This window comes from Cyanistes caeruleus, chromosome Z (assembly GCF_971803275.1).
Source record: "Cyanistes caeruleus chromosome Z, bCyaCae1.hap1.1, whole genome shotgun sequence".
NCBI lineage: Eukaryota > Metazoa > Chordata > Aves > Passeriformes > Paridae > Cyanistes > Cyanistes caeruleus.
Genome location: NC_141732.1, coordinates 49424581 through 49442099, shown reverse-complemented (window position 1 = coordinate 49442099; position 17519 = coordinate 49424581). Strand labels below are relative to the sequence as shown.

At 35.6% G+C, this 17519-nt stretch overlaps 1 protein-coding gene across 5 annotated transcripts in view; it reads right to left on the bottom strand.

Annotated features, from left to right (window-relative positions):
* The window catches only part of TTC39B (tetratricopeptide repeat domain 39B), a 73029-nt gene that overhangs the window by 32885 nt on the left and 22625 nt on the right, over positions 1-17519 (bottom strand). For 4 of the 5 annotated variants that reach the window (XM_086869244.1, XM_086869246.1, XM_086869247.1 and 1 more), the window contains one exon: positions 15227-15261. In XM_086869244.1, the coding sequence (XP_086725370.1) occupies positions 15227-15261 (35 nt within the window). Of the gene's footprint in view, positions 1-8186; positions 8399-15226; positions 15262-17519 lie in introns of those variants that run through there. The other variant, XM_023943634.2, reaches the window with a different exon arrangement.

The following is a 17519-nucleotide window of genomic DNA, read 5'->3' as shown; positions in this document are numbered from 1 at the left end:
TACTTGGAACCACAGCAGAAATAAAGCATAAAAATACATTTGATATATTTTTATATAAATTACATATATATAAAATAAATAATATATTAATATATCTTATATAATATATAATAATATAATAATTTTATATTATTATATTGTGTATATTATATATTGCATATAAATTATAAATAAATAAAAATAAATAATACATAAAACCTGAAAACCCCCACTTATTAAGATGATAATACTCAAGATGTACATAGAACAAAAACGTCACTAATTTAAAATGTTGTAACAGTTTACAGCTTAAGCTCCTTTCCTTTTTTTCACCTTCTACGTATTAATGTAAGAAGGGCTGAACTAAACTTACTACTAGCCTAAAACAAGGGAAATGTCACTGTGTCAGTATTTGAAAGTAATGTAAACATGAGTAATGAGCTAGGCAATTACATCTATCTCTCTATATCAGGGCTCAGTGTAAGAGTATTTCTGAGAAGCCATTATATAGAAAATGCTAAGCATTAACTTGGTATATGTGGCTTTGTATTTGCAGGAGATTTAGTAAGATTTTAACAATCGCCCCAGGTGCAGTGATTTACCAACTCTTGGAAGGGGATTCAGGAGCTAGAAATGGGAGAATTGCAGAAAAAAAATCACCAGTAATCCACCAATGCTTTCCACCTTTTATATTACATATTTAGGACTGAGTCCCACATGACTTTAATAACATCAGCTAAATCAAATGTTCAAGCAACACTTTGGATGAATAGGGATTGAAGAATTTAGTTTTTAAACTTCTAAAACATTTTGTTGTCTCTTTTTACAACACAGCCTTATCTGATAAAGAACATGGAATTGCCAGCAAAGTGGTTTTTATGTTTATTTTTAAGCTGTTCTTATCAATGGAAGTCTTACTACAACTACTGAAAATATTTGTAATTATTAGTGGGAATAAAGCAAAATTTTAAGTAATAAAGACCACAAAAAGGTGAAACTAGCAATAAAAGTTTTAAGATAATCATATTAAGATGGAAATCTGCCACAAACTAAAGGAGTAAAAATAAGGTTCTCTAAAAAATGCAGGGGATATGGAGAGAATGCTGTTTTGAGTAGAAGTATCAAGAAAACAAGATGCATTACAATTAAGAGAACATTTTCCCAGAACATTAATACTTTAGCAAACAAATGACCCTTAACATTTACAGAAGCTTAATTAGAAGTATTTTTAGAGACACTTCCATAAACTTAAATAAAAATCACCTCGTACGGGACTACAGTATCAACAGGTAAGGCAGCAAGAAGCTACCATATGCCGCACTCTTCTTGAGCAACATTTATGCAAGTATCTGCTAGAGTATTTACTGCCAAACTAATAATGGCAAAACAGCCTTAAAACTGATTGCTCGCAGTTGGTTCTTGTCTTCTGCGGGAAGATTGTTAAGCCAAATAGTCATAGTATGCTGTCAAAATCTGATACTGTCACTATACAGAATGTTTATATACTTTCTGAAGTAGATCTTTCCCTTTGTGGAAATGAATTGGTGCAAGAAAACTCAATATTGAGCTGTTTATGTTCTACCATATCAAAAAGAGTAACTATCTTGTTGTCAGTCTTAAACAGTCACAACGTGACTTCTTAATGGAAAATAACAGTTGATCCTCAAAATCTATTCCATAGTTCCATTTTCTTCGCTAGAAGCCTCTGGGTATTGTTGTATACTGCTCTACTTCAACTTTACTGATTCCTTGGAATGTCCAAGAACAGTGGTCATTTTAAAGCTTTTTTACTTGATAGGATTCCTCTTCCCTCCATGTCACCAAGGGCACTATGTGCAGACCACACTATGCTTCTTCCACAAATGTCATCCTGTGTGCTGTGTGCTTCCACACATGCTTAGCATAAAATAAATTCAAATCCAGCCCAGTGAGGGCTGAAACTCACTGTCTCCTTAGAAAACTTTCTCCCAGCCAACATCAAAAGCCGTACTAAAACTACATTATCAAAAGTCACAGTTTACAGGTCATGGAGATATTAAATCATCACTTCAGGTTCATGTCTTACATACCTTTACATTGCCAAAACGCACTTGATGTCCTCTTGACTGGTTTTACTATAAAGGAAATGTCCAAAACATCTGAAAAACTGTCACTACCACATTACCACTCACATTTTAGATTCAATTTACCCAGACATCTCGCATTACTGTAGCAAAAGACTGTTCCGGACATCCTTCTTTTTGCTGTGTTTCAATTTTAAACTAGCTTCAGATTAGAAGTATGTCACTAGCACAAGAATACTAATATCCTTAATTTTGCAATGTTTAAAAATCATACACTAAGAAAAAGGAAATTGTTAAGGAGCAGGCAAGCAAACAGGTTCTTTGTTGCTGATTTCTGTCAGTCCTCAAATATTCAAACACTGGAAGTCCTGTCATAGTCTACTGCTACTTCGGTCTCAGTGAAGTGGAAAGAGTCATCCTTTACTATGGCAGAGACACTTTCTTTCTGCCTAGCTCTGTAAAATACTAGTACAAACCCCATATCTCTTATTTTCTTCAACTATTTTATCTTCCACCAACATGTGTCAATTCCTCTTGCGGTTCAACACCTTGTCCCTATAAGGTGTCATATTCTTTCAACAACCTTTAAGCAGAAAATGCAAAATCTGTCTCTGTGGGTAACAGGAAACATCTCTATCATGTTTACTTAAGGAAACACCAGTGAAGTATGGTTCTTAGTACCTATTTAATGTTCCTTCAAATAGAGGACAGTCTCCTATGTCTGAAAAGCTTGCAGGATTGCTTATCTCTTCATGAACATGTTTCGTACTTGAAATATCTATTTTAAGGCTGCACATGCACAGCTAGCAACCACAAAGATCTGAAATGTCCAACAGGAACTACTTTCACCTTCAGACTAGCATACATCCATATGCACTCTTTGTATCTGAGCAATCATACAGAAAACTCAGATATTACTTCTGCTATCTGGAGTTATTTCTTCAAATAACTTCCTGCGTATTTTGAAAGCATTGGACTCTTCACCATTAAGTCTGTAATTTGAAAAAACAATGACTTTTGCATCTTATCCCTCTCATCTATCACTCATATACGAGCTAACAGTAATACTCTGGTTTCCTGTCTAGTGCTTTACCAAAATTTAGTTTCAATCGCTTCTTAAGGGACAATATTATCTGCTATCACTTCTCTTAGTTATTTCCACAGACATAAAGTTGCAATACAAAGCATCAAACAGAAGGTGAGATACTTGTAGGAGTACTACCTACCTACCACAGAGCAGTGGGTTGCACTAGTTCTCATGGCAAATGCCCGCCAAGAGCATCAAAGAAATGAAGTAACTTATCCTACTGAGATATTCTGTTAGATCTGCATTTTATGTTCTAGATCATTTCATGAAGGATGGCTGAAGGTAATAAATTTACTGACACACAGGAAATGTTCAAAAAAGTAAATGGAAATAGCTTTTTGGTTGTGTTGGATTCTCTAATACAAGGGATTAGTCTTAAATCTCACAAGTGAGAGACTTCTGAATGATTTGGTTTTAAACAAACACAAGGTACAAATATGCAGAAATGCACGACCTTCAGGAACAATTCCTGTATCAAGTCTGAAACTAATTCTCATCACCGTGCGTTGTTCTGAGGGACTACTGACACATGCAAGAAACTGCACACACACACAGTCCCAGTCTATGCTAGTGCTGGCACATGTTTTTCAGTATCTTGTTGGAAAGGTACAGGACTCAGCCTCTGAAGGACCATCAGGCAAGCCTCATGAAGCTGAATTTTATTTTTTTACCTATAGGCAGGCTATGCATATCTCTAACCCAGAGAATAACTCATAAATGCAGAATCAAATTGAGTAACCTGTTTCACAGTTGAACATTTCTTCATGCTAAGATATTAAAGCATATTACACCCCTGACATTAAAGGAATCACAGTATTTTTAAGTAGCCAATTGCTTCCAGTTTATGAACAAAAATATGCTTAAACCTTTTGTGTTAATTTAAAGTGATCCTGGGGAAATATAAGATCATGTGATCAGTACTTTTTTTAATGAAAACAGAAAAATTGTTGTAAACTCTTTTATTGTTTAATCTAAAACTCAGTCTTCAACACCACATATAAGCATACAATAGAAAAATGGCTAAATGCCACACAAAAAATACTTCAAGGCATACCACTAGGCATATTTGCAATTTATATCAAGCATTTTCTATCCTAGGCTATTACCATTAATACAAAAGTTTGAAAACTTCAGCCACCTGGTCAGTATAGTAAACAATATCTTATCTTACCCACGTATTAAATCCACTAGTCATACCTCCCCACCAAATTCTGCATTTATGATGCACACACCCCTTTTTATGAGATGCATGAATTTTAGGTAAATAAATTATTTAGGGTAAGCACTGAAAAAAAAATTCTTGCCAATGCAAGGCACAAATTACTTATTCCTTTGAAGGCTTACTGTCTTCACTGTTTCAGAACTTCACCAATGCATACAATAGTCTGTATGCTGAACATTCACTTAAAAAAATCCAACTGGCAGCGACACTACACAGAACTGTGTTAGCCAAATTTGCAAAAAGGCAGAAATTACTTTAAAAGCTCACAATAATAAAATGCACTCAACGTCAGGCACTTTTTGAAAAGAAAGAAAGAAACAAAAGTAATTTAAAAAAACCCCACCAGAAAACACACAACTGATGAATACCCCCTAAATGGTCATTTAGTTTAAATTACGTTAAATTATATAGCTTGGTATTCAGGCAAAACCATCAGCATAAAACACTTATTTTCACTTATTCCTCCCTTAGGACTTCCTTACACGGTATTTGAAATCTTATTCTATAGCAGAGAGAGACAAACAGCATTGTTCTTACCCAAGCCCTTCCCTGGTACGAGCTTCCATTTGAATTTTTGGAGACACCTATCTACCCAGAGAGCTGGTAATAATAGCACATGATGCAAACACCATGGTAGAAACAGAATCAGTGTTGCTGCACCTTCTTTCTCAGCACTACCTGAGTGTAGCTAGCTGTAAATCTGTATCCGTGAATTTCTGGATCATTGCTGCAATACCATTGGATCTGCCTATACAATCCTTTGAATGATCAAGCCAACTCATTACTACAGCATTTTCCTTTCCTTTAATAGCAATGAGGGCTTTGTTTCATTGTTGGCTTAGGATTTGCTAAGTTATTTCTTCTCCCTCACCTTACAGCTGTGGCAGAAAAGATTATGCAGAGCAAAAAGAAACAATAGCTAGCTGATATTACGCATTTGTATAGGTAAAGAGAAAGCACTGAAAACAATTTTTCAAAAGGAACAGCTGTGGAAAAGGAGTCGGAGCTCTAGAGGTAAATGAGGGAGAAAAAAGGAGGTAGCTGCTCCTATTGAAAACCAATTTTTATTAAAATAATATGCACCAAAATGAGCTGAGAATGACTTTACAGTTTTTATCTATACCTTAGCATTGTCAGAAAAGGTCAAGCTGATAGCTTTTCATAGACTACCGGAATTTCACTAAGAGACGATTTTAATCGATCCACTGGTATACATTAACAGGTGTAATGTTACATGTAATGTAACAACAAGGCAAGGGCAAGGACAGACCACAAGATGGGGGTAGGGGAAACCTGCTAGTATTTTAGGACAAGTGTTTGCCCTCTCTTTCTTTTTAGAGCTAGAAGTTACAGTCTTAGCTCCTCTAAACTAAACAGATTTACCTACAGGTGACAGTGTCCTGTTTTAGGAGTTATTACTGCTCACAGCAGCAGAAATATTTGTAATGCTGTCTTACAAATTAAATGCATTAAAAGACCATCAAACAAACAAAAACTTTCTATAGAAACAAAAATTGCTTCTCAGAAGTCTCATCTGATCTTGAAACTTAAATGTCAGATCATCATGTCAGGAGACGAATTATGTTTATTTGCTTTACATTCTGCACTTAAAGTTTGTTTGCAATCTCCAGCTTAAGAGGGCAAGCACCACTGGATTGCCTTCTGGTCAGAAAGAAGCCCAGCACCCACAGTGCTGCCTCATGGGAATCTAACAATTGACTACAAGAAAGTGATCAAGAGGTTAGCTTCCAAATATTTCAATGACTGAGGGGGCAGAGAAGGATGACAAGATAAGGAGCTTCCCTAGTGGTCTGTCTTTCTTAAAACATAGATTTTACTTATCTACCTATCTATTATAAATGCAGCATCTGAATACTGATCTGTGTATCTGCACAGATTACTCTACAGATGCAACAAAGCAACAGAATAAGCACAAAGGAAGAAAATCTAGGCGAAGTTGACCATCTGCTTGAATCTCAGGTGCCACAGGATATACACTGCCAAGAGGAAGCTCATCTTGCTGGCTCACCATCAACCCACCATTGCCAACAGAGCCTACTGTTCTGAAAATAAGACAGGCTACATTTCTAGCCACTTTATTATCTTATTTGTATTTTTAAAAAGAAATATCAGCATAGCCAAATGTTTCCATTTTTAACTGATCATTATTAAGATTCAGTAAGCCAATAATCAATTTGTTTCAAATCAGGTGTTTTTATCATCTGAGTAACATGAGCAGCTTTATCTGACACCAAGTTCTTAAGTTCAACAGCAGATTGCACTGCACATGGACAGAAAGGGAGACACAAATTTCCCATAAGGACCCATAGTGTGAAAGCAAGACATGCCAACTCCTTAGGTTACTATTTACCCACCTGAATAACCATACACAGTTCATCTGATCCCTAAAATGATTACAAAATAATCCTATGTAAGCATATCAAGCCATTCCAGCATGAATTGGTCACAATATATATGAAAGCTTAAAAATTGGCAGCAAAACAGTCAGATCACAGGCATTTAGAATTGACCACAGTCTGACTGAGAAGGCAGAAAAATAAAGTGTCAGTATTGGTTTGCAGTAGAAGAAAAATCTCACACTGCTCTGTTCAACACTAATGAGAATGCATAGCAGTATAAAGGGCTATCAGATTTATTTAACGGAACTTATTGGTTAGACAGTATTTTTAGATAAAAGTTTTAACATGAGACCATTGCATAAACTAAGAATTTACTATGCTTGAATACTCTTTATTAGACTAATAGTTTGTATCAAATAATCAAGCTGAGGTCAACACAAACAATAAATACAGTGTACAAAATTGATCACCTGAATATGGCAGAGAGCGGTACTGCCAAAATTCAATATACAGCATGTAGATACAAACAAATAGATGTTCACCATAAAAAATACATAATTTTGATCTCTTCAACATTTCTGCTTGAAAATAGGTCTAAATAAGGCATGCTGACAAGAAAATAGAGAAAGAACCTCCTTGAAGAGCTAGCATATATGAATAATAATGACAGCTCACTGGCAGTTTTACATGAGATGAATAAAAATTTCACTGATCTTGCTATGGAAAAAAAAAATAAATAAATTGAGCTGCAAGTAGGACACCAGATCAGGCCAGATGTTTATGGGACTAACACTGCGTCACACAAATATTGGCCCAGATCCAAAGAGACAATTAGGACACCATGATCCTAGCAAGACACTCCTCCTAAACTTCAAACCAATTTACTTGAATTTATTACATAGAGAACTTACAGCCTATGCTGGAGGCATTCTGAAAAAACTAAAGTCTCTAACACCACAGTGCATTATACTTAACATTTAATACTTTGAAAGCACTGCACTGCATCCCATGAAATAAATTATTTATGTGTAAGTAAAAAATTACATAACCTCAAATGGTTAAATCAACGCAGCCACCAGGAGCAGAAGAAATAGAGCTACTTTTTCCATTTATAGACTAAGTCTGATACTGTCCTTAAATTACCACATTTTAAAGAGTGGCATCCCAAAATACAGGACACCTTGCAGTGTCCTACAACCTACAGTATCTGAGCTGATTAAGCACTGACATCAGCAGAGAAGCTTCTGCTCTCTAAAAGCATTGTTCACCACTGCAAAGTGCAAAGGAGAAACAACTATTTCATAATACCATTGTGAACATATAATTTTTCCTTTACCTTCAAGGAAATCTGTAGGGAAAAAAAAATGTTGTAGTTTGACATACATTCTGAAGCAAATTTTCATAGACAAAATCCAATAAATCTTACTACCACATTCATGATTTCAAGGACTATTAGGCAGAGATAATATACTTACAGGATTAATTCAGTTAACTTCAGGTATGTAAATATAGTCCTTGTGTAAAAATAAGTGCTGCTTCTTTCACTCTTTTTCCACCGTGCGCACACACAAAAAAAAAGCAAAAAGATAAAGAAAAGCATAAAGAGAAAAGTGATTCTGTTTTATTTCTCAATATCCATGAGATTCCATTAATGAGTTATCAAGCAAAAAGAATAAAAGTTTCCATGCCAGCAGCTGGCAACAGAGGCACTCTCCATAGCCGAATTCAAAAGAAATGTCAGTGAGAGTGGCAGCAGCTACAGTCAGTGCTGGAAGCTGATGCCTCTGCAGGAAGAGGATGCTGGGAGATTCTCCCAATCTGTGCTGCAGCCTAATTCTAATCCATCACTCCCAACTGTAAGGGGAAAATGGAGACATGCAAAATGCAAAGTAATTTATATTTAAAGACAAAAAAGGAGTCACCTTAGTATTTCCTGAATATATAAAAAAAAAGAAGCCACAATTAAAGTCAGACAGATATGCTAATGAAACTGCAGTAAAGTATGTTAGAGCAACTGCAGGAAAACTAGATCAAATATATGAGAGCTGATAGCAAGTAACACTGAAGAAAAATAACTAGCTCATGTTTGATTTTCTTTATTTAATGGTACTCAAACATCATTTTTTTAAAATTAACCCTTTGACATATTTTCCCCCAGAAATCCACATTTTTAGCTAGAGTTCCATGACCAAACAAATCACTAACACAGAGAGCTGTTAATAAACAGTTCTCTTCATGAATATCAACTGCATTAGAAGAAAGCAGAGTCAAAAGCAAATCAGCTACAACATAGTTTCATTCCTTTGGTCTAATCTCTCTAGATGAGATATGATAAAAGCTCAGTACATGGGACCTAAGCAGCAGAAAATTAAACTATGTCCTCTACTATTATCTTCAAAAGGTATTCTTTAAAGCTGTACCAACTGGACTAATAGTACCTATTTCTAGCAATGTTTACTGTTATGAATTGAGATTTACTCACAAAAATGTCTCAAACAAATCTCTTAAAGCAAAATGCAGGAAACCTCAGGTCTGAATTTACTTATTTCAGGCACAGGCTAAGTAGTATCAGCAGTAATACTTCAAACCAATTTATTTAAACCATTTACTTTTGTTAAAACATTCTTATTTGTATGGAAAGAATTGCACAGTATTTCCTACAACACCTGTAGGAACCAAGGGCTATGAGCAGGTAAAAAAGGTTTTCTAAATCTTGTAAACTTTTCAAAGAGGTGAGATTGACCCCTGTAATTTATAGACAACAGCACCTTTAAAATCTGGACAATCTACCTTTTCCAGGAAACTCGACCCAGTAGTGTTAAAGACCAAGAAGCTCAGAGATATATATATCCAAGTTCTCCACCATGTCATTTGAAACAGTGTTTATGCATATTGTCAGTTAATATACTGACAATATTAGAAACAGGGAAAGTAAAAACGCCAGGATTTCTGTGACCTTGCCTATATATGAAGAATAGAAAACTTTCAGTTAAGGCTGCCCTGTCACCCATATAAACATACAGTGCTCTGTTTTTAACACAAGTTCCAGACAGTACACACTTGATGGCTGAGAAACTATTTTCTAGAAAAAGCTGTGAGTCAGGAGAACATTTCCACAAAGATGACAAAAGGAAGCTTTCTGTCTGCAAATATCAACCCATGCTCAAAAGATTTTCCCTGGATTGACTTAAGGAAAATGAACTAATACACACTCATTACAACTTCCACTCAGATTGATTCTCAAAATACTCCTGTGACAGCATTTAATCATTAAGGAAGCAGAGGGAGGGACATGACACAACTAAATCAAACAACCAAAACAACACTACTGAAAACCAGGATTTTTGTTTGTTTGTTTAATGGCTTAAAATAATCAAACAGGCAAATCTGGATTTCAGTCTGTTTTCCTTAAAAACAATCCTACTTCTCAGCATCTAACCAATTTACACTTTTTCTTCATCAATGACTTAGAACTCATCTTTCCATTTTTTTATCTAAATATTAAGACTTATGTCTTAATGTCAGTACCACCAATCCAAAAGTCTACATCACTTTCCAAGTCTCAGAAGTTATTCAGACAAGGCAATTCTTGAGCTGCAGGGCTAGAAATAGTGTTATGTAGTCTTTATTAAAACACCAGACAAACATTACTTTCCAGAAAGACATTTAAAGAAAGAAGACACAGATGTGATCATGCATTCCACCCTAACATCAAGATTCCAACATGATACTTAAATAAACTCCAGAAGTCTCCAGAAAGCCCCACCCCAAAAATATGATGTGATTTTAAAGCTATAGTGTTGATTTACTGCCACAGAGCAGTAAAGAAATATTTAGGCCCAATTAAGACAAATTTCTTTTGGTGAACAGAGGATAAGAGAAAAACATGCTGTGGTATCTTCCTGTGCACCAGCCTTTCAGCAAAGGCTTGCAAAAAGACTAACAGGGTGTGGAAAACATGCAGTTTTGGGCACTTCATGTACAATGTCTCTGAAACTGATTTTGGGTTTTTGTCTACCTCCTCTCCTCACTTTCAAAGGAGGTATGAACACAAGTGGAAATGCAAATATCAAACTGAACAGAAGATACCAATACAAACAACACCACAGTGCAGCCTGAAGTATTCTACTGAAATCCAAACACAGAGAAATCTTACAGCACAGGCAAAAAGTGTTGTGGCAATAAACAAATATGTGTTAGGAATGACATAATTATTGCCCAATGAAAACATCACCAAGATTAGAAATTTATAATCTTAGAACTGTTTGAGTTGGGGAAAGATTAGAGAGATAAGGCTACTGGTCATTACTGTCGTTTCAAATCTTGAAACTCACTATAGTGTGTCATATTTTTATATTTCTGCAGCTGTGAGAATATTATCTTCTAGACACAAAAAAATGCCTTTAATGGAATTTTTTTCTACTAACCTTGAGGGTCAAACATAAGAAAATAAAATTTGGAGGATTTCAATTGCCACTGCGGCTTCTCATCATCTCAAGACAATGTCAGAATATGAGTTTAAACTTACGAAGACAGTAAGTTTCCAGAAGTTGTTGGCTCCCTAAATTAAAATTTTAATTTAAAGCCATTTCCTTAACTGTTCAGTTTCATTCACTGACAAAACACAGGTGCAGGTGTAACTGAAATCTTAACTACACATCTAAGATTACAAGGCTAACCTGCTCTAACTTCCTTAAACACTTCTGGCCCTTAATCTATCACCCCAGTAATACCACACAGAGCTGCTTTGGTAGGATCAAGGATTAACAGTATACAGCTTTGGGTAGGCAAAAAAAATGTGAAAGAGAATCAGTGAAGCATGTCTCTTTTTGCTGAAATTGATAAAGACAAAAAATACCAAAAGTTCCATTCTTGATCAAAAATCATCTGTCTGCTCTGCTTACAGAATGCAAGCTCCCACTTTTTCAATAATTCATGTTTTAAATGTGTTTAAGTGACATCTCACTAGCTTTCTACTGATGACATAACTCAGGGTCTGGCATCTGAAATTTCTATATAAACAGCACAACATGAAGACTTCCTCTGCATATGAGCTGCCTGCAGCAGTGAGACTACTGTGTTTCTTCCCAATCTCAACTACAAAACATCTATAAAAATGCCCACACAGCTATCATAATACAGTGCTAAATGCTGCTATTCATTTGCATAAGCCTCTGATATTGGGGTAGTAAATAAAGGCACTATCTTTGCCTTGCAATCTAAGGAGGATTGCACAGACAAACATAACTTGATGGCTACTTACTCCTTTCATATACAGCTAACATTTTAAGGAAAGTAAAGTAAGTAAAATGAGATGGACAGAAATACAAACAGAATTAATATTTCATACATGTTCTAAACAAATTGAGAACTTCAGGAGGATAAAATACATACAGAAATCAAAATAGCAGTGGCAAGGTCATTACATGCCAAGCATAATACAGTGATGGTTAAAAACTGTTGAAAACTCAAACTACTTTCAATCAAGTTATAAAGCCCAAGACAACATAATTTAGAAAATTACACTCTGGCAACAAAAAACGTGAATATTTGCATTCTACGAAGAGATTTTCAGAACAATTTGAGTAAAAATTAAGGTAGTAGAAATACATTAAAAAAAATTCAACGTAGAAAATTATCTTGTTCGGTAAGGCTAGAAGTAAAGTTTAAGTTTTTCCACAGTAAGATTTAAGTATTGATGAGGCATTTTTAACAACTGAATAAAAGAATAGACCACACACAAGTATGTTCCATCTACTTATGTTTTTGAACCTGTAGATGCTTGGCAGGTATTAGGTAACTTTGTCAAACACATCCGCTAAGCCCAAAACTTGGAAGCAGATGCTCCATTGGAAAAATGGTAAAAAACAGCCTACCACCACAAAACTTCTTGGCAGAGTTTTCAATTTCCACAAAAGAAATCACAGTTTGTCTCCAGTTATTCAGTTCCTTTTACAACAGAATATGCTAATCAAACTAGTTCTGAGTTAACAGAAACAAGTAATGGTGAATTTACTTTGACATGTATTCCACCTATTCAATCTTTGGAAAATTCAAAATGGTGTAACTAGTGTTACTATCATACCAGTACTTTGAAAACTCAGTTTCTTTTACTGGCAGAGAAGACATTAAATGCTAGTGCTTGCTTTAAGTAAAATGGCAGAGTGACCTACTGTAAAAGCCTTTCTTCAGCTTTAGCAAAAAAACAGTGAACAAAATTTACAGTAAATAACTCTGTTTAAAGGTTTCTTCATGTTTCTACAAAGCAAGTATTTTTTGATCATTACATGCTTTGGCATTGCTGCTTATATCTACAATAGCTACTATGAGTAGAAGATGACAAAAGAGTCTAGACAGAGAATCTAATACATTTAAATCACTGGAGCAAAGACTGACTTCCTCCTGGGCCTGTCCTCAGATATGAGCAGCACATGAGATTTAGGGAAGGATTTTACCACACTAAGGTAACTCATTGTCCTTTCAACATCTAACCTGCACAGTCTGGTATCTATAGGTAAGCATTAATATTTAAAGAATAAAGCAAATTAAAGTCAAGTTGGATTAGCAGAACCACTCACTAGCATCTACTGGTGCAAAATACAGAGCCATTTTACCCTGCACATATTTCACACTAAGAATTGCAGTGGTGTATGAAATACTATGAAGATCTTCTTGTTACACATTCTTTCCCAATTCTGTAAACTTAACACGTCAATCTGACAGAACTGGAACCAAAACTGATCTCAAAAGTAAACATGAGTATTTGTTGACACAATTCCCTATAAAAAAGGTGCATTTCAGATAATTCAATTGGATATAACTAACTACAACAATGCACTCAAACCAATGCCAGGCATATCATCACAGAGCTCTAACAATCCCACCTTCCTATCCAAAATAAAGGAGAATGAAATACTGCCACAGAAAAATAATGAAAGTGAAAGTTACCAATACCAAAATCAAAAAAATAGAGACAGCTTCCCAGAAGCTTAAACCACTGGCCAGTTATTGTTTCAATATAGTAATGAAAAAACTACAATTGATTTTGTATTCATAGATAAAGCTCAGGAACAACTAGTATGGCACTGGATTTACAAAAGGTTTTCCCCTCAGGGAATCTACTAACATCATTTGAAAACTACGATCAAAGCATTTCAAGAAAGATAAGATTGAAGACCTTCACAAAACATTCCAAGATCTTTTTCAGTTCCTTAGGCACATTTTTTTTTTAATAGCCGTATAGTCAAAAGAATTTGAGAAAGTAGAGTCTAATCCAGGGAAGAATCCTGCCCAGATACACAAGAATATAAACATTCAGTATGTTCAATGTGATGTTAAGTAACGACACAATGTTTTGTCCCATTAATATTCTATCATCTTCTATATAATGCTTATTGCAGATGGAGGTAATACCAACCAGAATAAACGGACATCCTAACTTCTATTATAAAAAGTGTATGTGAGACAGCTATGAACACAGAAGAAGACACTCAGGAAGAACAAATCAAGGCTCTGCATGCCAAAAATAAACAACCATACCCAGCTCAGACATCAACAGAAAACAACAAAACCACTTTCTCATAGAAGGAATGAATATTGGGTAAATATTCTCATACAGTATTTCAAAGTTACTCTTGTCCCTGTCCCAGGGGAAAACAGTGGCCAAAGAAATGTTACCTAATCATACACAAACCCTTTGGCAGTCAAAGGAAGAATAAGCAACCATTAACATGTAGAATTCTCAGCTTGAACGTATCAGGTTTCCTTCTGAGTGTCAGGAAACAATGTTTAATTTTTCTCAGCTCTACACAGATCAGACCTTACTACTCTAGGTCTGGAAAATCTGCAGAGGGTCTGGCAAACCTGCAAAATACAGTTTGCCAAGACTATGGATGTTTTGGCCATGAAGTTAACCTACTGCTGGGTCTAGAAGTGTTTTAGCAATCTGAGGATATCAGCAGAAGTCCCCTTCTCATGTGCTTCATGGCACAAAAATTAAATAAAATTCTAGAGAAAAACTAAAACCACTTATGAACAGCATAATGTGTTTTCATCACAGTTTAAGAAAGGTGTTGCTTCGGCATGAGATCTTGTACCAGAGAAGTGACTATTTCACTTCATTAGGGGAAAGTATGCAGCCATACATTATAAGACATAGCAATTTCCATTTGAAAATCTTGCTTAGATGGTTTTGCATAATGTATGATCCAAAGTTTTCCTAATAATGTTGTGACTATTTTTTCAGCACACAAAAATGTCTAGAGCTGTCAGTATGTAACTAAGTTACTAGATTTCTATTTTTAATTCTTTACAATTTTCACATTTGTTGACAAATATTTCATCACATGTATCAACCTAATTACACTTCCATTTCTCAACTCTTGAGGACTTTAACTGTTGTGAAAAACATGAATATAATCAGTGTATATAAAATTATGCTGTGTGGAGTCCACACAGTATTCCAGCTTTGTATAAGGAGTTTTAACAAAGACACATTTTAAAAAATTCTACTTACACAGGGATGTTTTCATAGGCATCTTCGAAGTTTTCCTGCAGAAGAAAAGAAAAAGTTTCTATTAAATGCATATATGTTTTGTAACATAACAGAAATTTACCATTACCTGATAGCACTTACTTCTGCAACAGACAGTAATTACCAGAATATTCACAGTCTACTGACTGTTTGCTAAGCTTTCACTGCAAATCATTTGTAGAGAGATTTCCCACGGACCTACTACATCAGACTACAGCTAAATTAAACCAGAGATATTTTCCTTTTTAGATTCTAAACTTCCACCATGTATATCACAGAAGACAATGCAGACTTACGCCTCAGGAGTTTGTGCAGCACATGTGATGTATTCAGGACAAACTAGCTGAGCAGTGTATCTATACATGAAACAAAAGGTGCTGTGTTCATGTACCTGACATGCAGGTTGGCCAGGGCACATACAAGACATGACAGATAGTGCACACATGCAGCCAGCTCACATGTGTGAGCAGTTATGTGAATAGCTTAGTCCAGAAATATAGAAGTTTTTTCTTCCCACCTAGAACCAAAGCTCTTTCAACCTAGGTTCAAATTTCAAATTGAAATAAAGGAAGAAATGCACAAATGTAAAAATGAGGAGAACGGCTCAGCTCAAAAATCATTTATTTCTGTATCCAGCTTTCAAAACTGGGCTCCAGAAGTGTGTATCAAGGACAAATGGGCAAACAGCCCTCCCTCACATATAACTCTCTACCTCATACTTTCCAGCCTCTGGCAACTCTGGGAATTTCAGACCAAAATAGTTTGGCCATCTTATGATTTTCAGTAGATCTCTGTTCTAAATACAAGCCTGATTTCCTTAATACCATGCAGACTTTGTTTTATTAATGACTTATAACATTAGTAAGGAATTTCATGAGCCTGATACCCATTTCATGCAAAATAAGACTTTCCACTTGAGCCTGGCTCCAGCTACCTTTGTTTAACAATCTCCAGCTTTATTTATTCAAAAACAGTAAAGAACCAATTTGTACTTGATCTTTCCTTGACACTCAAAATTTTGAAAGCTTTTGTTACGTCATCAAACTCATCTCTCCTCTGAGCTCATGACTGCTACCTTACTCACTCTTCAAACCGAAACTATTTTCTACTTTGTAACCGTGATTTCTACTCTTTCCATAAGAAAAACTGGAAGCTTGATGGAACAGACTTTTAACACATGCCAGGAAGACGCCTGGAGACTAACCTCCACTTCTGTACAACCCTTTTCAGTTAGCTGTAGAGAGTTATAAGATCTCTCCAGAGTCTCCTTTTTTCCATCCTAAATACCCTCAGCTCCATCAGCCCCTCCTCACTGGATTTGTGCTCCAGACCCTTCATCAGTTCCATTGTCCTCCTTTGGACACGCCGCAGCACCTCACTGTCTGTCCTGGAATGAGGGGACTAAACCAATACAGAATACAGAATTTCAAGGGTGGTCTCACCAGTGCCAAGTACAGAGGGAACTTAAAAGAACATGGAAAAAGCCAATTAAATGATCCTCCTGATCTGAGGAGAACTGGAGTTTCAAAAAGCTGAACAGAAACCCACAGGAACATCCTCAACAGAAATTCTGTTATCCACGTCTCACCCCAGACACTAACAGATGTCACCAGTCTTCTAATAAGCACCTTCTCTAAAGACTAATTGCCTCCTTGAGACACTTCTGGAGACAAGAGAAGAAATTAGGCAGAATAAACAAGCAGAACACACTTACAGCTTTTTCAGTACATTTCATCTCTCCTAAGAAAACAAAAGTCAAGGTACTTTTAATTGTCAGGTACTTAATAAAGAACAGTAATGACTGGAAGTTCACATGAATAAATATCTGTGATGTGAACCTTTTGCAGGCTCTTTCAAACCTTCATACAAAAGCAGCACTTACTTACACAAAGAAACAGGAAAAGAATTTGCATTCTGTCTAGGTAAATGCTTCCTCTGCCTGGTAGCTTCTGAATTTTGAATCCTGTCATTCACACCAGTCAAATGGCTGTCCAAACATTTAAAATGATGAAGTACAACCTTAGTGTTTTTCCCCAAACACCAAGACATAAGGAATAGTCACAGCCTTTCAAGGGACTCCTAAAAGGTGCTAAAAACAACATCACTGAAGACAGCTTCTATGCTAAAAGAAATAAACTAACCAAACAACAAAAAATCAAAAACCCAATCTGAAAGTTCTTTCTGAAGTTTCCTGTGTCTTCCTACTCCCACTGCATGCAAAATGGGTATTAGAAAATATTCAAATTGGTATCTTGATCCCATTTCCAAAGACTTA